Genomic DNA, 22,400 nt, shown 5'->3' with positions numbered 1-22,400 from the left:
GCACCGTACCATTCAGTGCAGACAGGAAATCACGTTGACCCGACCCGATAGGAATTAAAGCTGAAAAAGCTTCGAAGCTCCCAATCGGAAGCGTCCAGCAAGTGGTGGTGGTGGTGCACTGGTGGTGATGATCTCTCAGTTCTTCGTCCTCTCGCAAAGAGGCGATAACATCGTCTTTCGCGACTGTGAGTTCCCCCTCTATTCTCTCTATACATGCGTCTCTCGAAAACTTTGAAATCAGAATGTTCGTTGCAGATCTCATGACTAACTCTTTAGCTTCGAATTTTCATATCTTTATCGATTGTAGATGCTAATCAGTGCGATTCTGCCTGTATGTATGCTAATTGTGTACTTACCTAAAAAAAGTTATGCCAATTGGGAATTGAATTTGGTTTCAATAATTCAAGGTCCATCAATGCTGACGTAAATTTCCTTGTTCTTTGTTTCGTAATTTTTTTGATATTTCATTTTGCTATGTTAATGCTTGATTCACTGAATAGCGTAAGCAAATAAGTACTCCCATGAATCTACTTTTTCCTATTTGTTAAAGAGTACTATATCTTTTTTCGCTATTCCATGATTTAATTTGATTCTAATTTTCTGGTTAGCTCTTTTGGAACTTTTATCGAATGATAAACAATTAAGCTCATTGTGGCCAGACCCTGGGGAATGCCTGAACTCACGTAATAGGGGCGACTGATATTATATGTTACAAATATGAATATACTTGCACTTTTAAATTGTATTTATCAGATTGTCACTTCTTTCTTGCTAAGATTATGTGAATGAATTCAGATCGTGGTGATGTGCAAAAAGGGAGTGCAGAGATTTTCTTCCGCAAAGTAAAGTTTTGGAGTGAAGATGCCGAAGAGGAGGCTCCACCTGTCTTTGTAGGTATTTTGTTTCCGTGTGGAACTGCTTGTAAGTGTGATATTTATCTGTATAAAGGATTGTATTAGAGTACTTTAGAAATTCTGACACCTCTGGGGGACCCAAGAGACGAAATCCTTTTTCTGTATTAGAGTACTTTTGCTTCTGAAATTAGCAAAGGCTGGTAACAACATGCACAAAGTACCTCCTTTAACAAGAAAAAAAAGTAATGCTGACCTTGTTTATTCACTAGTAGTGTTATTTCAACTGGAAGAATGTAATTCTGAAAATGATGGATATCTGTTACCTACAGGTGGCATATATGTTTTTTTGTGCACCTTGGTTATCATTCTTCTCATGTTTTTTTCTGGCTTGCTTTTGTTATTAACGTCTAACTGTTTCTGAACAGTGCAAGCTAATGATGTTACTTTTCTTACATGAATAGAACGTGGACGGTGTAAACTACTTCCATGTTAAGGTGGTTGGTCTGCTGTTTGTTGCGACCATGAGAACAAATACCTCGCCTTCTCTGGTTTTGGAGCTTTTACAGAGGATTGCGCGTGTCATCAAAGATTATCTTGGTGTGCTTAGTGAAGATTCACTGCGCAAAAATTTTGTTCTCGTCTATGAGTTGCTTGACGAAGTCATTGTAAGTGCTAGGATGATGGATGTACTTAGTAATGTATACTCTGCCTGTTAGCGCAAAGAAACTCAGAATTCATGTAATTATCTGCTGCTGGAGTTTCGTCATCACCAAGAATTACATATTAGTCTTTGTCTCTCCAATGATGATATTTGCTAGGAGTTATTTATCACTGGTATTTGTTTCTTATATTACATTTCTGAGTCTGGTTGTTCATAACTTCACACCATTCTAGCTATCCCATTTATATTTAGGAATTTTTGTTTTCTAAAATTTACATGGGGTCTTGTTTATGTGGTTAATGACAGTCTCGTGTAGCATTCCCTTCGTTTCCTTTTTGCATTTCATGCTATTCAGGAGCTTATAACTTGGAGCATGGCTTCATATTCTTTCCTTGCTAGGATTTTGGATACGTACAAACAACATCTACTGAAGTGTTGAAGTCTTATGTATTTAACGAGCCAATTGTGGTTGATGCTGCCCGTTTGCCTCCTCTTGGTCCTGCTTCCTTGTTTATGGTATTGCATATCTTATGAACATCAACACCAAGTTTATACTTTGCTATGGCTTTTGTATTTGTACTAAGATGTTATATGCTTTCATTAACTCCTATAACCTTAATGGTTTCAGCAAGGGAGCAAAAGAATGCCCGGTACAGCCATTACAAAGTCTGTGGTGGCAAATGAACCAGGAGGTCGTAAGAGGGAGGAGATATTTGTGGACATTATTGAGAAAATCAGTGTCACTTTTAGCTCTAGCGTGAGTGGTTTTCTTCCTCCTTTTGGATCTCAAAGTAATCCTTTGTATTTGCTGCCATTATAATGTTCTTATGCATGTGGAAGTTAATCTAAATGGGTACTTACCTGGATGGGGTTAATGGGTGATCAAGAAGGCCCATGGCCTAGGTCGGTGACTTCCATTGCACTTGGGAGGGGTGCCCGCCTACGTCATAATTTGTGGCAGTGGGGGCCTGTGTTCGTGCAGCCCCTGCTGTTAACAAGAAAAAAGTTAATCTAAACAGGGGGTCTAGTTAAATGAATGACCATGCCAAGAATTATGAGAAGGGTGAGGAAATATTAACATTACATTCAGGATGGAGAGAATGTTTAGTCGTAAGATCAGATCCATTTTAAATGAGATATTTCCTTCAGATAATTTCCAGTATTGGCTGTTTGGGAAATTCAATACTTGAGCAATATGATGACTCTTTATTGCCTCACCAAGATGAAGTGAAGGCGAAGGTTCATGTCCATGAATATGGATTTAAGTGTAAATGCCTGGAGTTTGTGGCTTCTGTATCTGTTCAGGAATCCAGAGCAAGTTTGTCTTTCTGCTTTTTACAGTAGAAAGTGGAAGCTTAAAATCATCAAGTATAAACTTTACTAGTTCATGTGTTTTTGTATTATTTTCAGAAGAAAGACAATTTTGAGTATTTCCAGCAAAACTCTGGATGAAATACAGATTGTTTATCAATGAAAGTAATGGACAATAAAGGAAGAAAACTAAAAAATCAACATATCTAGGGGGAAAAGAAAGTTAAAGTTTTGTACTATATAGTTCTCAGCTATGGGATTTGTTATTTTCCTGTAGTTTGATGTTTCACGCTTTATGTGCCACACACAGTGAACTGTTGTGTTCATGCTTATCATTACCCAGCTAATCTTCTGTAAAAGGAGTAACTTGCCTGTGATGTAGTTCTTGAATCTGCATTCTTTTTAGGATCTCTAGTGTAATTTGACTTATGTAATTTTCAGCTTATTTCCATTTGTTGTAAGATTATGTTGCTCATGCTCTTCAGGGATATATATTAACTTCTGAAATTGATGGAACTATTCAAATGAAGAGTTATCTGACTGGAAATCCAGAAATCAGATTAGCTCTTACTGATGAGCTAACCATTGGAAGAGGCGGGAGGTCAATATATGGTATTTCAAATTGCTTGTCTACATATATATTTCTAAACTTCTATGATTCGTTCTTTAACCTGTTCTCAATCTAAAAGTCCCATACAATGATTCAATAGATCTTTTATCGTATACTGTGCATGTATTGTAATGTGTTCTTTTAAGGCTTCCTATTTCCCAGACTCTCAGAAGTGTCCTATACTGCATTGTATCGGAGGACACTACCTCATCAAACTTTATGTTCTGTGTCAGATTATGGGGGTTCGTCAGGTTCAGGTGCTGTAATACTGGATGACTGCAATTTCCATGAGTCTGTACATCTGGATAGTTTTGATGTGGACAGGACCCTAAGTCTGGTGAATGATACGAGACGATCGCGAACTGTATCGGTTTTGGTTCCTTACGAGAATCCATTTTGTCTGAATTGGTTGCTTTGTCCTTTTTGTTTGATCAGGTTCCACCAGACGGTGAATTTCCAGTCATGAATTACCGTATAACTCAGGAATTTAAGCCTCCTTTCCGTATTAACACATTAATTGAAGAAGCTGGACAGCTTAGGGTAGATTTCTGTTTCCTGGAACTTGATGTTTAAATCCGTATAAGCTTTCCTTTTAACTTGTATTATATCTTAAGTTGTTAGACTTGTTAGGTAGTGTCTACAAATCTTGTTTCCATGCATTTCTTCCTTAAAATTGGAGCAACTGCTTACTCAAAAAAAAAAAAAAGGAGCAATCCTACTGGCCAGAATTGGACTGTGAGATTGTGCTTCTGATCAGCTGTAAATTCTCCATCTTTCTGTTTCTTCAGGCTGAAGTTATGTTGAAAATCCGTGCTGAGTTTCCTTCAAGCATTACTGCAAATACAATTGTAGTGCAGATGCCATTGCCTAAATACACCACAAGGTAAGTTTGGAATATTTTCCTTGTCTGAAGTGAGTTGCACCTCGTTTTGTGCGAGTTAACAAAAACAGCTTCTTCTTCGTTTTTTTTTTTTTTTTTTTTTGGGTTTTTTTTGTGTGTTGTTAGTGGGGGGGGGGGGTGTTGCAGAAGAATGTAGGAGTATAGAACTTGCAAAAATAATTGCCATACCGAGATCATTTTTCTCTTCTGCATGAGAGAGAAGTTTAGGTGGAGAGGATTGCGGATACTGAGGAAATCAGCTAGAGTGGAGAAGTGGGATGGGATTAGTTATAAGTTAGACTAGAGCGGAGAAAGCAGGAATAGTGATGGGCATGGTGAGAATCTAATCCCTGTCTTTAGCGGGCCTTTGACCACCGTGCTATATATCAGATAGGCTCGAGAATTTGTGAGGTTGGAGGACTCTTTCTTGCGGGGCATTCATTCTCTTTAGCCTTAGGCTGCTTTCACAATCACAAGGAAACAAGACATCGCACTTTACCTCTCCGTTAATTATCTCGAACAAAAGCTTGCATCAACTTGTCTCTCCCTCTTTTATCCCCCCTTCTCCACTTTTATTTACTTTATTCGGAGTGATAGATCCTGCTGATTAGAGGGTAGGGAATCTCGTTTAAGCTTACAACAACCAGTTTATGATATGCATTGTTCTTGGTCGGGCTTAGTTAGACTTTTATTGCACATCTGCTTTAGATCAAAAGGCTAAAGTCTGGCAACGCGAGTGTATTAACCAATAAGGTGCACTATAAATTGTTTGGTGTTGGATGCTAACTTCTTTTCTATCCTTCATTCAGAGTTAGTTTTGAGTTGGAACCTGGAGCCGTTGGACAGACAACTGATTTCAAGGAATCAAATAGGAGACTGGAGTGGAGTTTGAAGAAGGCAACGTTTTCTTCCAAGCATTCCTGACTTTCAACATGCTTAAAACTCATATATTCAGTTTGCTGAAGTGTATTGTAACTTAATTATCTGGCAAGTGTTGCTGATTGATACAATATCTGCAGATCATCGGTGGATCAGAACATACACTGCGTGCTAAGCTGACTTTTTCGCAAGAATTACATGGTACGCTAGAAGATTCTTGAACTTTTGGGGAGATGATTCTCTTAGTTCTGTGTGTTAGATATTTCCTCATTCATTGCTATATTGATCCCAATGGTGCTGATTGATGCAGGGAATATCACAAAGGAGGCTGGACCTGTGAGCATGACCTTCACCGTACCAATGTACAATCCTTCTAGGCTCCAGGTAACAATATTAATACTTCTTAGTAATCTAAAGGCCGTTATTGATTCTTCTTATTTCCTCTTTGGATCCCCTTCCGGATGAATTGTCATTCTTCTTGCAGTTGACTAATACTCAGAATTCTCTGATGCAGGTGAAATACTTGCAGATAGCCAAAAAATCCAAAACTTACAATCCGTATAGATGGGTGAGATACGTAACCCAGGCTAATTCCTATGTTGCTCGCATATGATAGAAGAGCCCTTGTCTGAGACGTAATTTTTCGTTCTTGTTATTATCCTTTCTGCTTCTCAATTTCCATGTAATTGTGATAGAGAGTCGATCATATGATACTGGAGTGAGTGATTTTTCACTTCTTTCTGGTATTTGCACTCTTCAGTTAGGTCTCTAGTAGCAACTATATATTTTTAGTGGGTGAATCGGAGCGCAGGAAATTAAATAGGGAATGCGAATATCAATTCCCTATCTTAAACTTAAAGTGGCCTGGGATTAATCACTGTGCAATTTATGAATATGAAGCAGCTTATAATATTCCAAAAGAAATTTCGAAGGGATAGGAGTCGTACAGAGTAGGCTGTGGTTATTCTGTGAAGAAATAGTTTGGAGAAGTTCAACTAACTTACTTGAAAAACTCCGTGCATTTTCCTGACTACCCTCTCATATTTTTCTCCTTCCTATCATAGTAGTAGTCCACTGCCGGACTCTTTGAGGCCGCATCTGGCCATAAATTCCAAAAGAATGCTTTTTACAAGTATCGCATTCTACGGAATTACTTTATTCTTCTTTCAAAGTTATAAACAGCTGCGCAAAAGTAAAAGAGACATGGCAAGTTATCAGAGCTCTTTTGCTTTGCTTCTTCTTTTCCTCCTGCTTACATTCTCTGCAATGAGTAGCTTCGAAGTAAATATTAGCTGCCTGTTGGATCCTCCAACTTTGCCTGCGATGCCTGAGCTTCCCAAACCCCAATTCCCATCTCTTCCTACATTTCCAACTTTGCCTGAACCTACCTGACTTGCCAACTTTACCTGAGCCTCAACTGCCAAATCCTGAGTTTCCCCCTTTTGCCTGATATCCCAGCCCTGTCAAAACCGAATTTTCCTGAGCCTGAACTACCAGCAGCATTGCCTCAATTACCAACCCTTCCGAAGCCTGAGTTACCCCTTTTGCAAGCCCTGACTTCCCAAGCCTGAGGCACCTAAAATGCTCCCCTGACGTGCCCAAGCTCAGAGCATTGCCTTTGTGCACGTGTTATGTTTTTTGGGTTCTGCATGCTCTCTAAATTCAATTGCAATCGAGAGTGTTTTGTGATCTATTTCCAGTTTCAATTGATTTTTAATATGCAACTTCGTGTCGTTTACGAATGAGATGAAGTGTGATCATAAAGCGCAATTTCTTTTGTTTTGAATTTTTAAGTTCGTGCAAATGAAGCTTAAGAGTAAATGAAGCTCAAAGTTAGAAAAGTAGACTCTGTGATCAAGGGCTCCATGCACATGCAAACAGGGACTTGAAATCTTAAAAAGTTAAACACACATGGACCTTTGCTATTTTCCAAAATTTTCTTAGATACTCAGGCTACTTTCGCTTTTTTTCCAAATTTAGAAAACCAGAATTTGAGAGATGGAAAGGGTGAGAGAAGGAAAGGGAACGAGGCCCTCGCTCAGTAATCTTAAAGAGTTACGTACACATGTAACTTCATAAAAAATACTAGTATATTATTTCCCTTCTTAATCGAAATGGGGTGAAATTTAAGAAGCGGAGAGGAGATTAGAACTCGAGAATCTTTTTAAGTTCTGAGATCTCAATTTTAACCACTAAACCAAAAGTGTCATTGTTGACATATAACTTGTAACTAGGTGGGCTCAAAGTGGTTAAACAAAATCATCTATAATCTGTGAATTTAGGAGTTATATTCCACTCAATTCCATTTCCTCACTTCCATCTGACTCGGAGTTTTGGGCAGATTGCATTTTTGAATTGACTTCTTAGTTAGAATGATCAAGTGATCAGTCTAAGGATTTAACATGCATAATCAGCACGTTGCAAGAATTATTAAGGGAAATCTGATCTATGTTTAGAAGAGCATTATGAAGGCTCATCATTAGTATCTTCCAAATGACCCAGTAGTTAAAAAAACTACTAAAAGACAAACACAGAATTTGCTTTGGCTTTTTCCTGAGAAGCGAGAATAACAGAAGCTTCGCGTATCTGTGTCATGGGCGGTGCATTTGATTTGCCTTCTCTTTGATGGATTCAACTTTGAGACCGGCTTTCCTAAAATTTGAGTAACAGGCTCGACTATTTGCACAAAGAGAGGCTCCATGGTGCTTTGGTGAAAGAAGTAAAAAGAGGAAAGCAATAAAGAACATCAAGGGCATAGTTACCGGGAATCCACCAACTTTTTTGGAAGCCTATTACTTCTAGGCTACAGTTAAAGTGGCATCTTTTGACCTTTTTGTTTGCAACATTTTTTTTTTTTTTTTTTTGTCAAACACAAGGGTATCTTGACTTACATCAGACTAGTCCCTGCGATGATGCAGAGCTCGCCCCAAAGATGTACCATACGTAGAGCTGTTAATCGAGCCGAGTCGAACTGAGTATTTGACTGCCGAGCTCGACTCGAGTTTAATTCGAGCCGAGCTCGACTCGAGCTAGTTAGGAAAACGAGCTTTAAAATGTGTTCGAACTCGACTCGTTAAATGTACATGTGGCTCGAGCTCGAGCTCGAGCTCAACTCGTTTATCACAAACGAGTCGAGCTTCACGAGCTCGAGCTCGTGCAAATTAACCTTAATAAAAACCTATAATTTTTAATTTTTATAATTTTGCCCTTCATTAACGAGCTCTAACGAGCTACTCGAGTATTTACTCGGCTCGTTAACTAAACGAGCATGTTTCGAGCTCGAGTCTTAACGAGTCGAGCTCTAACAAGCTTTCGAGTTATTCGATTGACTTAACAGCTCTAACCATACGGTAATAAGTGGGAATCGAAACATTGACCCCTAGTCAAGGACCCAAATAGCTAACCAGCGAAGTATCCGCTTGGGGGCTTTTTTGTTTGCAACATGGATGCAATAAAAATTGTAAAGGAAGCTATTACTACTAATTCAAAGGGCAATTAAATTTCAAATGATAAATGAAAACTTTTACAGATAGTTAGTTTGGATGTTGAGGATAGAAAAGAAAATAAGAGAAAGGCTTATAAGGAAAAGAGAGGATAAGAAAAGAAGAGAAGAGATTTTAATGATATTTGTGAGTTTGTAAAAGAAAAGAGATGATTATAAACATATATGTCAATAAAATTTCATTCAATAGCATTTTAAAGATAGAATGCACAATTTAAAAATTTTTTAGGCTTCCCCCAACTTTCCTTCATTTTCTGCATGATTTTGGATGGAAATTTTTTTAAATTGTAGAGGGCATCTCCATCGTCCTAAATCAAATCGGCTTCTTAAACATTCGAAACACCTAACTTTTTTTTCCCTTCTTTTTTTTTTTTTCTGTTCAAATCTTATCTCCCAAACTAGTCGTAAAGCTGTTAATACTCAAACGAATGGAAACTCAAGAAATATTAAAAGTTTTGTGTTATATATTTAGGAAAACTCAATAATTACTCATCTGCATTTTGTTCGATTTGACTGAAATTTTATTTTACAAAATTTGTCCATTTGGGTAGTTGTTTTCGTTTTTTATTTTTAATTTTAGAAAAATTTTATTGTAGCGCATTTTTAAATAAGTGTGTCTGTAAGAATTTTTTTTTTTTTTTTTAAAAAAAGAAATAGTGAAAAACTGTTTGAGAATTTTGAAAACCACGCCTATCCAAAATAGATATATAACAAAATAAGAACGAAACTAGTTGCTTTGCAAAAAATTGTTAGAAAATAAGAAATTGTAGCTTTAAGTATGTACTACTACTACTTTTTGCGCTCAAGCTCAGACATTTTGGGCCCGCCTTACTGTGAAACTACTAGCAAAGAGTGGCAAAAACTCTCACGGGAAAATCTTAAAGAAGGGGAAGTACGATTGGGATTTTCATCCAATTGGTAAAACTTCTTTAAGTAGATTAGATGTTGTACATTTACAATCATAATTTTATTAACTTATTGAGTTGATATATAGGAACAAAAATTACGTGTGTAACAAAAATATATACTAAATCAGGTAAAAAGTACAACAACCATACATTTGTATTAACCCCTCCTCCTCCCTGAAAAAATCACCAAGCCGAAGCCGGACAAATTGCAACTGTTGATTCAAAACTTCATCACAGGAAAGGTCGACACATTATTATTGGCAGCAGACTTGCATAATTACTACGGTTCTACTTAATTATTCATCTTTTGTTTCTATTCCTTAATTTTCTTCATGCATTTCATGTTCAATCCGCATGAATTGGACTGCGACCATGCATGCTGATCAAGATTTGCATCTTACATCCTTTGTCTGCCTTTTGATTTGTATTGTGAGGTCTCTATGTATTTTTCTTTAGATCAAATTAAGCAAATGCCGCTTAACTTCTATGCATACCCACCGAATGGCTTCGTTTGGATTAGCTGTTTTCCGGTGCTTTTGAAATATTTTATTGTAACAATTAATATTATGTATAGAAAAAACTTTTACAATAAATGTTTTTGGGATATACTTTGATATACTTTTAAAATTTAAAAATATTTTTTTAAAAAAAATTAACACTATCACTCACAGCCATCATCGTCATCACTCCATCCCTCTCCTTCCTCCTCCTCTCTGAGATCTATTACAACTAGCACTTCGGATATATGTGTGGTGCCAACCTAAATACTCGACCTAGTAATTGTAGCTTGTAAATTCAAACATACATATCATTAGTTGGAAGGAAAATATCATCAAGATTACAAGGCGTCGTAATAAACCATTGATAATATAATTTAATGTTCTATTCTGTCACTCTAATATTAACCTAATCTCTGAATTAATTTTAGAAACACTTCTACTACTTATCCCTGAAAAGTGCATACTTTCAAATGTTTAGAGGCTTTTGTCCTAGTTCAAAATGGAATACTATCTAAAAATTCAAACCCGTAAATCACTACTAGTAAATAGCAGTCGAAAATTGGAGCCTCTCACCGTCACATTAATTCAAAATTGAAGAAAAAGTGTATCACCAACCCTTTTTGACTTTCTTATAAGAGAAAAAAAAAAAAAACTGAATCTACACGTTAGCATGCCACCCAAATGATTGCAAGCTTTGAAACTCCGTCCAAAATGTCACCGCTTGCAATTAAGCTTTAATGGAAAGAAAGAAAGAAAGTTCGGGGAAACAAGAAAGAAAACAATTTAGGAGCCGTCCTTGCGCACACAGAGTTGAAACAGCAGCATAAATGATATTGATACTGCCGCTAAAACACAGGATGGATATGCTGCATAGTTACCCGTCGTCTTGATCGGTGGTGGTTTATGGTGTGTTTGACTTATAATTTTTCAGAGAGTACGTTTTTTTCGTGAACACATTTTCAAATCATTTTTTTATCTCATATATATCAAATCGTTATAGAATTCATACAAAGATTTAATCCCTTTCGAATTTTCTTTGTACCTCTTTAAGTCCCCTCCCTCCTCTAGGGTATAGAATAGAAATAAGTCTAGAATAAATTCTATAGCATCCCCAACCAAAAAAAAAAAAAAAAGAACGAAGGATATGGTGGGCTCAAGACACACTACCATGCACGCACGGTGAAGCCCCGTGAAGATAGCTCTATAGTAGTAGTATTTGTTTGAACTCAGAAGTGCTTTTGTGTGGATTCTGATTGGGTTGGTAAAGACTTGGGCGCATAAACTACTGAATGAGAAATTGTCAATTAATGTCCTCAGGTTCAATTTTTGATAAACAAGAACCAATATGATAGTGTAGTTCAAAAACGCGAAATTGAGATTAGTTTTGATACCCAATTGGATCCCAACCACAAGTTTATGCAATGGCCCAAATTTTGAGCAGCAGCAGCATTGATTGTTTTGTTGCTGCCCCTTGGTCCTGGAAAATACTAAGTAGTACTACTACTACTACCTTAGACTTAGATGAGTTATTTTTTTACCAAAAGAAGAAAAAAAGAGCAGAAGCAGCTAAAAAACAAAAAGCGAGACGGATGGTGCAAATTGAGCAAAAGGGCTTCTCGTCAAAGGATGCGAGCAGCAGCAATGAGTCTTTGAATTTGCTTTTGCCATCCCCAAACAAGACAAACACACAGTAGAGGGATGAGAAAGCCTACATCCTTCCTTCCTTCCTTGCATATACATATATCTCTATCAACAAAAAAGAAAAATATTTTGTTGGGAGCATATAATAAGGTGACAAATAGATCACTCTAGAGAGAGAGATAGGAAGATGATGGATACATCGAGGATGATGATGATAGATTTTTGACATAAAAGATGATGAGCAGCAACAAGAGCGTGCACAGCAAAGCAAGAAGAAAGGGCAAAAAAGAAAGAAAACCAAACAAGCCACATCATTCTTTCTTCAAGTTTCAGCCCCCCACCCCACCCCACCCTGGGAAATAAACCGCCCATGTCCTTGTCAAATCCACTCGGTCGGGGGAGGTGCTGCTGCTAACCATTACTTGACTCCTCCTCCCCCAGGCCCCAACCCAGCCCCTTTGTCTCTCTCTCTCAAACTCGATGGATGGAATGGAAGAAAGAAAAATTACTCCTACAACTAGAGTAGAAAACCAAAGCTTGAGGAGCTAACCAAAATAAATATATGTTTCCATCTTCTACTGTTACACTACTGTTTTACCCTCTAGTCTCTTCGCCAACCTTCTTCTTATCTCTCCACAGAGTCTTCCTCCAAATCTTCCTTGCTTTCCCATCTTCTTCTCCCCCCCGTCTCTCTCTACCAAGTTGTAGTAGTAGCATTAAGTGGAGCCTTTGGTCTTTACCAGAGCTTCCTTAGTTTCCAAGTTCACCCACCTCCCCATCCCCCACACCATCTGCCATGCTCCCATGCCCCTGTCCCCCAGCCTCCCCCATATATTTATATATATATATATATATATATATATATATATATAATAGCAGTAGTATTCACTATTCACACACAACCACATCTCGTTTCCAAGTCATCTGTTCTTTTATCACCAAGCTATATAGGGAAAATTCCTGTCCAAATCCAATCCCCTCTCCCGCTTCCTTTACCAGCTTAGGCCCTTTACTTGCCAAGTCCCACATCTCTCTCTCTCTCTCTCTGTGACTCTGTGACTGTGTGTCCCCTCCTTTCTCTCCTCTCCCCCATCCTTTTATTCATTTTCTTGAATTGATCTGCCCTTATTTTATTGATTTCCAATATAAAATCCCAGTACACTATCCAATCATCCCTCCCTCCCTGTTTCCATCATCATTAATAATACTACTAGTATATAAGAGGTGGTATATTTTATACTCCAGAAATAAGCCCTCCTCCACACAAACAAAAAAAAAAAAAAAAGAAAAAAAAAAAAGTATTCAAGAAAATATAGGGCGAAAAAAATGAAGGGAGATTATGTAAAAGAGGAAAAAGATGGTCATTCCAACCCCATGTTTGCCAAGCTCCATCAGACCCAAAAATTCCTCCACCACCCTCCGCCGCCTCAGCCCCAGCCCCACCCCACCACCCTCCTCCACCACTCCTTCAACCCCCGGGAATGCCAAGCTTCCGAAGAAGTCGACAGCCACCACCGTAGCCCCACCACCCCTTCCGCCAGCGCCGCCACCACCTCCAAGACCCAAACATTAGTAACACCATCCTCGGGTAACGATGGGGCCACCATAGAGGTTGTCCGCCGCCCCCGAGGCCGGCCACCTGGGTCCAAAAACAAACCCAAGCCTCCCGTCATCATTACCCGTGAAGCGGAGCCTTCTATGAGCCCCTACGTTCTCGAAATCTCCGGCGGAGTAGACATTCTCGAAACCGTAACGACCTTCTGCCGCAAACGCAGCACCGGATTGTGCATACTAAACGGCTCCGGCACCGTTTCCAACGTTACTCTTCGCCAACCTTCCACCACCCCAGGAGCTAGCGTTACTTTCCATGGCCGTTTCGATATTTTGTCGCTTTCTGCAACGATACTTCCGCCGAATTCTCACTCGTTTTCGACTTCTGCAGCATTAAGCAACGGAATATCTAATGGGTTTACTATATCTCTAGCCGGGCCGCAAGGGCAAGTCGTGGGAGGAACAGTTGTGGGATCGTTGTTCACAGCTGGGACGGTTTATTTGATCGCGGCGAGTTTCAATAGCCCTTCTTTCCATAGATTGCCGTTGGAAGACGAGAGGAATTCTGAGTCGGCTGCTGCAGCTGCAGGTAGCGAGGGGCCTACGGTATCCGGAGGAGGAGGCGGTGATGGTGGTGGAGGACGGTCGCCAGCTCAGGGGGGAGGTGTGGATTCTTGCAGTGGGGTTTCTTTGTACAGTTGTCACTTGCCTTCTGACGTGATCTGGGCTCCCACAGCCAGAGAACCGCAGCAACATCCACCGCCTTACTGATGACGAGTAATTTGTTCAAATCGATGTGGGCGTGGGTTCTTCTCTTTTTCGCTTCTTCCCCCGACTGATTACTGTCTGATCATGGTAATATGAACAACGTTGAGAGGCCTTCCTCGTCCTCGCTAGTTTAATTTCTACCAGCATAATCTTTGTTTTGAAATCTTTCCTTCCTGTGTACTTATGCCTTGCTTATCATTTACCACTCTTATGTAGGGTTGGCTAGTTTTTACTAGTTGTTTCGTCTTAGTTATGAGATGGAAATGAATACTCTCACTAAATCCGTTAGTTGCCTGTTTGTAACCTTTTTGTTATCATCACTTTCCTTCTCTCTTTGATGAGGTGAATTGAAATTTCCGAGTTTTTAGAAAATTTTCAAATGCATGGCTCATTTTTTCGGTTTTTATTTTTGGTTAAATGTTGAGGAATTTGCATGAATGACATGAAAAGATAAAAGTTTTGAAAACATACAAATGATCCCACGATGCGGTATGGGAGTATTGATAGGGATTCCTTGTTAAGCCGTAGGACGGGACCTTTAAATGCTAGTCAGTACTCAGTAGTCGTTGGATTGTAGGATTGTAACCAGGAAGTCTTGGGGAATTTAGTAAGCAAGAATAATAAATTGAGGTGTAGTAATGGTGGGACGTGGGAAAAGAGAGGGGAAGTTATTTGTTTGTGGATGGGAAAGGTTGTGGTTTATGGGGTTGGGGGATTGCCTTGAAATAAGAGAACAGACCATCATCATGTTCTTGTGCCTGCTGCTGCTGCTGCTGCTAAGAGACTCTGAGAGCTTTTTATCTGCTGAGCAGCAAGTGCTGAAAAGTTTTTTCAGAGGGCTCCCTCTCTTTCCTCACTCTCTTTGCAATTTGCTTTAGCTGCTGCTGGCTGCAAGTGGCAATAACTGGCTCAGGATTGTCACACAGCCCTCCATGTTTCCGTCTTATTGATTTGCCGTAACCTCTCATCCACCCATTGAGCAAGCAAGTAACTTCATGATTTGGATAAAAGTGCCAGTGCTTTCACTGCTCTACTGTGTTGCAGTGGAAAACGTGGCTAGGGCCGCTAGGCACAAGCCTACCCTAGCGGAAGAGTTTTCTTTTCAGAATTTTTCAGAATGCAGGAGAGATAGAGAGAGAGAGAGTGCGTGTGACTGTGTGTGTTTTGAGGGATGGATAGATATTTCATACTTCTATTAGAGAGTAATAAGTCTTGTGTGATCTCTGGAGGAGAGGGGACTCAAAGGAGTGGAATGGTGCTTTATCCGATATGGTGGTGGCGGTGATGAATAAAAGCTTTCATTTCATTTCAAACCTCTCCTTTATTTTCTTCCGTCCCCTCTCTTTTGCACTCTGATCACTCCTGTACTTTGGTTTGTCTCTTTCGGTGGTCCTTTCCTTTCCTTTCCTTTCTCTGTGATTTGATCAAACAAAAAACAACAAATGGAAATCACGAGCGACAACATTTTATTCAGAGAAAGAAAAAGAGAAAGGTGGTAAAAACCTAGAACTGGCTTTGCCCTTCTTCTCGAAACAACATTTTAGTTTGTTTGGATAAGAGTTTATTTGGATGATTTATTTGAGATAATTATTGTAGCATTTTTTGTGATGTGATGTGATGTATGTGAGATAAAAAAGTGATTGAAAAGATAAAAAGGTGATTGAAATTTGTGAAGTAAATTTTTTTATTTGAAATCAAAGTTGTCCAAACAAAGGAATTATTATTTGTTTATTTCCACTCGGTTAATTAATTAATTATGGATTATGTAAATGAATGAATGTAGTAGTATACAATAATAATTATGTAACACGATCAGAGACTGACATCAGAGGAATAATGTAGTTTACTTGCATGTACGGCTTGCTATGTATAAATACAAGTACTTCGGTGTGTTTGGATTAGGAAGATTTGAAATAAAAAAATTTACTTCACAAATTTCAATCATTTTTTTATTTTTTCAATCAATTTTTTATCTCATATACATCATATCATAATAAGTGTATCATATCACAATAAGTGTTAAAGGAATTTTCTCAAATAAATCATTCAAACAAACTTATATGTGCATGTTAAAAAAATATCTTAAGATGAAATTGTGACCTGATTAATAATCATCGATTGAAATTTGTGACACGTGGCATTATATAAAAAATTAAAATTAGTTTTTAATGCCTTTTAAATCTTCACCCAGAAATATGCAATTACAAACTCAAAATAAAAATTTTGTTGAATGGAATTTTCTATTGGGAAGGTTGAAAGACACAAGAAAGAGAAAAAGAAAGGAAAACAATTTCATCTTCTAATATTTTCTTGAGAATAAAATGAGAAACTAGAAAGGAAAGAGGAAAATTCAAAATTAAAAGAATTGAATGGCTAAAAAAATTGTATTTTAGGAAAGTGATTTGAATATTTTTTTAATCATTTAAGGAGGAGGTAGATCTCTGCAATCCCTCTTTTTTTAATTTCAATCATTAAGGTGAAGATTTTTGTGGGAAAGAGGAAGAATTAAATAAAGAAGAAAGAGAAAAAGAAATAAAAGAAATGAAAACAAGGTAAATAAAAAGTCAAAATAATGTAAGGGCAATTTTGTCCTAAAGGGGGTTAAGTGAGTAAAATTAAAGGTTAGGGGGTAAACTGAAAAATGGGATATGTGATTAACCCTTATTTATTTGCAAGTCACGGTGAACCCTAGTTCTTTCTTTCTTTCTTTGATTATGATTATAATATGCTACTGTTAAGTGGATGCATTTCGAATACGGACATTGCTGTAATGTCTTGGGTCATTATTATTGTTATTAGGGTAAAAAACAAAAAAAAAATTTGTGGTAAACCTAATACACAGAAAAATCCTCCATGGTTTCAAAATATACAACACAACTCCTTATGTTTTGAACTAAATTGTAAAGGTGACGGAATCCGTTAAACTTAACGGAAATGGACGAAATGACCAAAATGCCCTGATATAATTAAGTAAAAGACAGTTCAAAAAAATCATTTTTTTTATTTTCTAAATAGAGAGAATTGAAGGTTAACGGGTAGAATATGTATATTTGATAAAAATTAGGTATAAAATTTTTTTTTTAGGTTCCAATAAGTCATTTCCATTAAGTTTAACGGATTCTACAATTTAGTTCAAAGTATGAGATGTCGTATTGTATATTTTGAAATCATAGGGGATTTTTCTGTATATTAGGCTTACCACATGGGGTTTTTTTATTTTTTACCCTTGTTATTATTATTAAGTAAAGGAATTGTAGGAATACATTAACCTTAACTGTTTTATTGCCTCTCGACAAAACAAATTAATGTGTGCCTCTACTCTCGAAATCATGGTCATGGTGACATAAACTTTATAAATTTAAATTCACAGTTTTCGTGGGCAATTCAATCTCAATTATTACAGCGTAGGACGTATTTTGCCATATTATAGAGCAACATTTGTTTGGATTGAAGATAATTTGTTTTTTTTTTAAGATGCGATGTATGCAAGTCGCAAAATAACGTGTTTATAAAAATTATAAATTAATTATTTGATTACGTGTTTATGATGCAATAAAAGTTGGGGGTGAGGGTTGTTGGGGGAAGGGGTGGATTGAGTATAGATGATAAGGGAAGAAGGGATTATAAATTAGAGATTTTGGATTTAAGTCCTCTCATCAAAAAAAAAAAAAAAAGGAAGAAGAAGAAGATGTGACAAAAAGGCCTAGGGTGATTTTTATCATGAACATGAACAGGTACTTGTTGACGCAAGTCAGTACTTAAATTAAGTGAAGGCAAAATGAAGTTTACCTTGTGAATGATTTAACTAAAGAACAACAATGCCTGGCTAGTGAGTGACAAGTATAACATGTCTGGCTGCTTGATCTCTCATTTTCCCATCACTTGTGTCGGCTTGCAATAATCCCAAAATTAGATCGACCCCATCCATGTGTTTTTCGTAATTCAATAAAAAAAAATTATTGTTGAAAATTCACCTTTTTCTAAAAAAAAAAATTTCACCTCCTTTACTCGTTTAACAGCTGAAATTTGATAACTTTTACACTTTTTGTTCTAATACGACTACTAGTTACAATTTTCCTCTCATCTTATCATCCAAATCAATTTATCATCCTCGCAAGGTACAGTTCGAATTCTTTAAATTTGAATTAGATTCTCTTCTCTCCAAAGTCAACTTAATCATAGAGATGTCGAGAGTTCATTGCATGTTTGACTTTTTCTAGGTAATACATTATTACTTTTTCAAGTTCTCGAAAAAAATTGTTAATTTGAAACAGGAAAAGAACCCTGGAACGCGAAGGAGCCAACAACAAATCACTTTAGTGGCGTCAAGATTGTGCAGCGTACGAGCCGCAAATAAAAAGATTGCCTGTTCAACTAAAAAAGATAAAGATTGCCTGTTCAATTAGGTGTATATCAGTTTTTTTTTTAAATGGAAAAACGGTGAGAGTGAGGAAAATTAGAAGATTTGAACTTCTTTAATTCTTAGAGTTTTAAGGTGCATCCATTCTTTTAAAAGTACAAAAAGAACTATTATAGAGTAGTGTTATATGGGAAAAAATTCTTTTTCTTTCATCATAAAGATGTTTTGTTAAGCATCTTTTCAATTTTATCATCGTTTTTTTTATCTCATAAATTACTACTTTTCAAAAGTGTTACAATTTTATTTTCAAAATGTTTCCTACTAAAGTTCAATCCATTTGCGTCTAAAGATCAACATTATACGAGAATAAAAAGTCATTACGCGACAAACTCGAAATTGTTGATATATTATAATGTGTTTGGATATCAAATTTTTTTAAAAATATTATTTTACTTGCATCACAAATGCATTTTTCAAACACTTTTTAATGTTTGACGCACATTATATCACAAAATACAATAATTTTGATCACTATCTAACCATTGTGGTCTGATCTGCTTTGGTTACCATAATCAGTCTTGAGATAAGGAGCGAGTCTTTGGTATAACTCATTTTTAAGCTCATAGGGGTCATCTCGAATTCCAACTATTTATGCATGGTTTCCTTGTTCTAGATGGAAAATTTTGGTTCCCGTAATTCAGCTATCGAAGTTTTTTTAGATCCAAAACAGTACTAGTGAAAGATTCTATTTATTGGCACATAAGAAGGTTTTTCACCTCACTCTCTAATTTTTACTTTCTGTCGTGCGAGTAAATATTATTATGTAAATTGATTCTACTCCAATTTATCAGCATGACCCAACAACACTTGATACTCTCGCGGGACAAGGGGTTGCAACCGTCCCGCGGTTTTGGTCATTTTCAACAACGCGTAATTTTGGTTGCACGTGGCGTAACTTTATTTATACAATGTGTAACTTTAGTACAAAATTTTGCGAGTCCCACACACGGTGTGAAAATCGATGCACAACTTGTGATCTGAGTCCCACACACGGTGTGAAAATCGATGCACAACTTGTGATCTGAACCGCATAAATTTTTTTGACCAAATCATGACCATTAACTGTTTAGGGACGGTTGCACCTGCAACCGGCCGTGCCCCTTGTCCACTTTCGTGGGGCTGTCTGCGCAATTTGCAGTGCCAACTTGGAAGTGATTGATTGATCGCTGACCCCTTCTTAAGGAAGCTGTGGATGTTGGGGGTGGGAATTAAAGGAGTAAATCAGTGGGCAGTGGGTGTTGTTCTTTCAATCCTGGAATAGGAGGAAGAAGACTGGACTGTCAATTTTCTTGATGACTTAGTAATATTAAGTTTTAGCAGTGGAAGTAATGGCATTAACTAATGAAATAAAAATGCTGTGCATTAACTAAGTAGCAGTAGAAGAAGTACCACAACCAAAGCAACATACTGCAGTGTGGCCCCTCTCAGAAGAAGTCAACGGTTAATTTTTGCTAACACCGTCATAAATTTGATGTAATAACGAAATTGCCCATATTTCACTGATAAATGGGTAAAAATACCCTTCTGCTATTTAGTTAGTACCCTCTTATATTTTGGAGTTAATAAGAAATTCCTAAAACTTGTCTGTCTGGATTGTGAATTATTAGAGATATTTTTACTGTAACACTTTTTGTGATGTGATGTATGTGAGATAAAAAGGTAATTGGGAAGGTAAAAAGGTGTATTGGAAATTGTAATGATGATGTAAGCAAATAAATTTGGGGAAATAAAGCCCAATCCAAAGTCATATCATACTAAGAACACTTTTGTTTTCTAATTTTAATGTCCAGAGTCATACTTCACCATAAAATTCTGGCTCCTTGTGCAGCACACGCTGTGTCTATCCTGAGAAGAAGTATTAACACTTTGGAGTAGTTTTGACTATAAATGTCATAGGAGGAGCAAACTAATAAAAGAGTTAAACAAGTGGTTGTATTACGCTTTGAATTTTCTGTCCCCAAATTAGTCTCCATCCCTTCTTTGTATAGCTGTCACGTCGCCTCTAATTTTTTGATAATCCAAACACAAACAAACCGATAATAATCGGTTGACAAGTTTACTCAAAACTAATTCATCTGGTAACTCAAAACTTTTTTTCCTTTGGATAAATAAAGCGGTTTCGATAACTTAAAACTGTTTTTTTTTTGGATAAATCGAGCGGTGGTTCCTTAATCAGAATTCTTTCAACTCTAGTTTACATGAAGAAGAAGACTGCAAGTCTACAACATTACGTCCATCAATTGATCCCCAAACTATTTGTTCTTTTGATTCAATTGCTCACCAAATTCCTACGATATCATTGTCTTTAGTTCTATCTACCATGTTGGATTATATCGTTTACACCCGCAATTGCTCACGAGAACCGTGTGGGCCCGTTATTTTTGTTGCAATATTAAAGATATAATGAGTGAATCAAAGTCCTTGTTAGGGTTTAAGAAAAAGATGATTTGGGGTAAAAAATAAAGAAGAGTTTTAGTTGATTTTTATGTTTACAGCCAACAAGACATTTTTTTGTTAAAAAAGAAAATAAAAACAAGTTTAGAGTTAGTTGTTTTAATTGGTTTTCAGTAAACTTGTAAACCGATTATTATTATTATTAGTTTGTTTGATTTTTATGGAAGAAGCATTACGGTTGGTTGCCAAAAAATTGAAATTAGAACTGTGTGGAGGAAAATTGTCAACTCTTTTTTGTAGATTGATGAGCTCTTGAGACTAAAGTCAATGAATCTATTAACAGATCACATAACTAGCAGTATTACTCTTGATGTTGCTGTTTCAAGCTTCTTCAACTTCCCTGGGGGAGGGGGGTCACAAACAATTGTCTTAACCCACGCATTTTCTTTGATCTTTCCACGAAATTCAAGATGTCAGCTTTTTCTTTAGGCATCGTGCATATTCGTGGACATAACACTTTCAATCGAATGAAAGGAAAGAAGGAGAAAAGGGGGAAGTATGACTTATTATTATTAGTTTGGAGTTTGGACTTCTGATCAGTCATCAAAATTCTGGAACGGGATTGTAGAGCAATGGCGAAATAAATGGCATGTGCACCTATGAGTGCGGTTCGGGTTGGCTATCAGTAAAGCCAGGCAGTTGATTTCCTTGACCTTGAGCCCCTTTTATTGACCACCCCCCAGTCTACATTTTTCAACCATCTCAAAGGTGTTTCTGTTTCGGGCAAGCCATTTGTCAGGTACAGCATCATCGTCATCATCATTGCTCATGGTCGTGGAGGACGGAGGTGACATGAATTCTTCTCCTGTAAGACTTTTTCCCTCAAAACTAGAACACTCTATGGCCCTTCGGTAATCGTCGGCAACCAATTTTGTTGGTCCTCGGATGGGTCTAGCCAGGCAAAGTTAGTGGCATGTAGTTATGGCCTTACGGGGGAGACAGCTCCACCGACTGGTTCTCGTGTACCTATTACGCATGCTTCTTGTTGGTGCTGCGGTTTCCGCGCAGCGCGCGCTTGCCTTCTAAGTAACATATGGATGGATCATTTGTTTGGGAGAAGGATCGTTTTCTCTTTGATACAATTGCCATGCCCCTCACTGCACCATCTACAAAAAAAAAAAAAAAAGGGTTATTAATTCGAATTAGATTAGATCACAATGCTTGGGAGAAGAAGTATGTGAATTGAACTTTTATACGGATAGAGCATGCAAAAGTTTTACCATGCCCAACAAGTGATTGATTGGAAGTAAAGGTTGTTTCACTCCCTCTCTCGCCTTTCAATTTTTGATATTTATTGCAAACTCATATTACTCAAAAAGTTAAGGAGAAAAATAAAAAACACTTGTGCTTCCAACTGGTAAATTTTTCTTTTCTTCAATTGATGGTGTAAAGATTTTTATTTTTGTTTTTTTATACTATCGAATAAAATGAGCTTCATATTTGACAAGATTAGAGGTCACG

At 37.3% G+C, this 22,400-nt stretch overlaps 2 protein-coding genes and 1 pseudogene across 3 annotated transcripts; all 3 read left to right on the top strand.

The window, feature by feature from the left end:
* LOC113712877 (AP-4 complex subunit mu) lies at positions 1 to 6,054 on the top strand. 2 transcript variants are annotated; one of them, XM_072067681.1, is made up of 13 exons: positions 1 to 185; positions 796 to 890; positions 1,316 to 1,519; positions 1,915 to 2,031; positions 2,144 to 2,272; positions 3,312 to 3,438; positions 3,670 to 3,773; positions 3,872 to 3,976; positions 4,225 to 4,319; positions 5,126 to 5,213; positions 5,336 to 5,396; positions 5,506 to 5,579; positions 5,710 to 6,054. In XM_072067681.1, the coding sequence occupies exons 1-13, from the start codon at positions 128 to 130 to the stop codon at positions 5,806 to 5,808; spliced, it is 1,356 nt and encodes a 451-aa protein (XP_071923782.1). In that variant the 5' UTR covers positions 1 to 127; the 3' UTR covers positions 5,809 to 6,054. The 2 variants fall into 2 exon arrangements, with proteins under 2 accessions (XP_071923782.1, XP_071923783.1); XM_072067682.1 differs by having other exon boundaries at positions 26 to 185; positions 796 to 894; positions 5,710 to 5,941.
* LOC113713104 (U1 spliceosomal RNA) lies at positions 2,369 to 2,504 on the top strand (annotated as a pseudogene).
* Positions 6,055 to 12,618: 6,564 nt separating the features above from the next.
* On the top strand, positions 12,619 to 14,437 carry LOC113712935 (AT-hook motif nuclear-localized protein 17-like). Its single transcript, XM_027236574.2, has one exon. The coding sequence runs from the start codon at positions 13,073 to 13,075 to the stop codon at positions 14,066 to 14,068; it is 996 nt and encodes a 331-aa protein (XP_027092375.2). The 5' UTR covers positions 12,619 to 13,072; the 3' UTR covers positions 14,069 to 14,437.
* The last annotated feature ends 7,963 nt before the right edge of the window (positions 14,438 to 22,400 follow it).

Source organism: Coffea arabica, chromosome 10e (genome assembly GCF_036785885.1).
Source record: "Coffea arabica cultivar ET-39 chromosome 10e, Coffea Arabica ET-39 HiFi, whole genome shotgun sequence".
NCBI classification, from domain to species: Eukaryota; Viridiplantae; Streptophyta; class Magnoliopsida; order Gentianales; family Rubiaceae; genus Coffea; species Coffea arabica.
Note: the sequence above shows the minus strand (reverse complement) of the source record. Positions and strands in the feature narration are given on the sequence as shown.

Coding starts and splice junctions, on each gene's coding strand:
- LOC113712877 (XM_072067681.1), top strand. CDS start 128: ATGATCTCTCAGTTCTTCGTCCTCTCGCAAAGAGGCGATAACATCGTC. Junction 3,439..3,669: donor AGGCGGGAGGTCAATATATG/GTATTTCAAATT, acceptor GTTCTGTGTCAG/ATTATGGGGGTTCGTCAGGT. Junction 5,397..5,505: donor TTTTTCGCAAGAATTACATG/GTACGCTAGAAG, acceptor TGATTGATGCAG/GGAATATCACAAAGGAGGCT.
- LOC113712935 (XM_027236574.2), top strand. CDS start 13,073: ATGAAGGGAGATTATGTAAAAGAGGAAAAAGATGGTCATTCCAACCCC.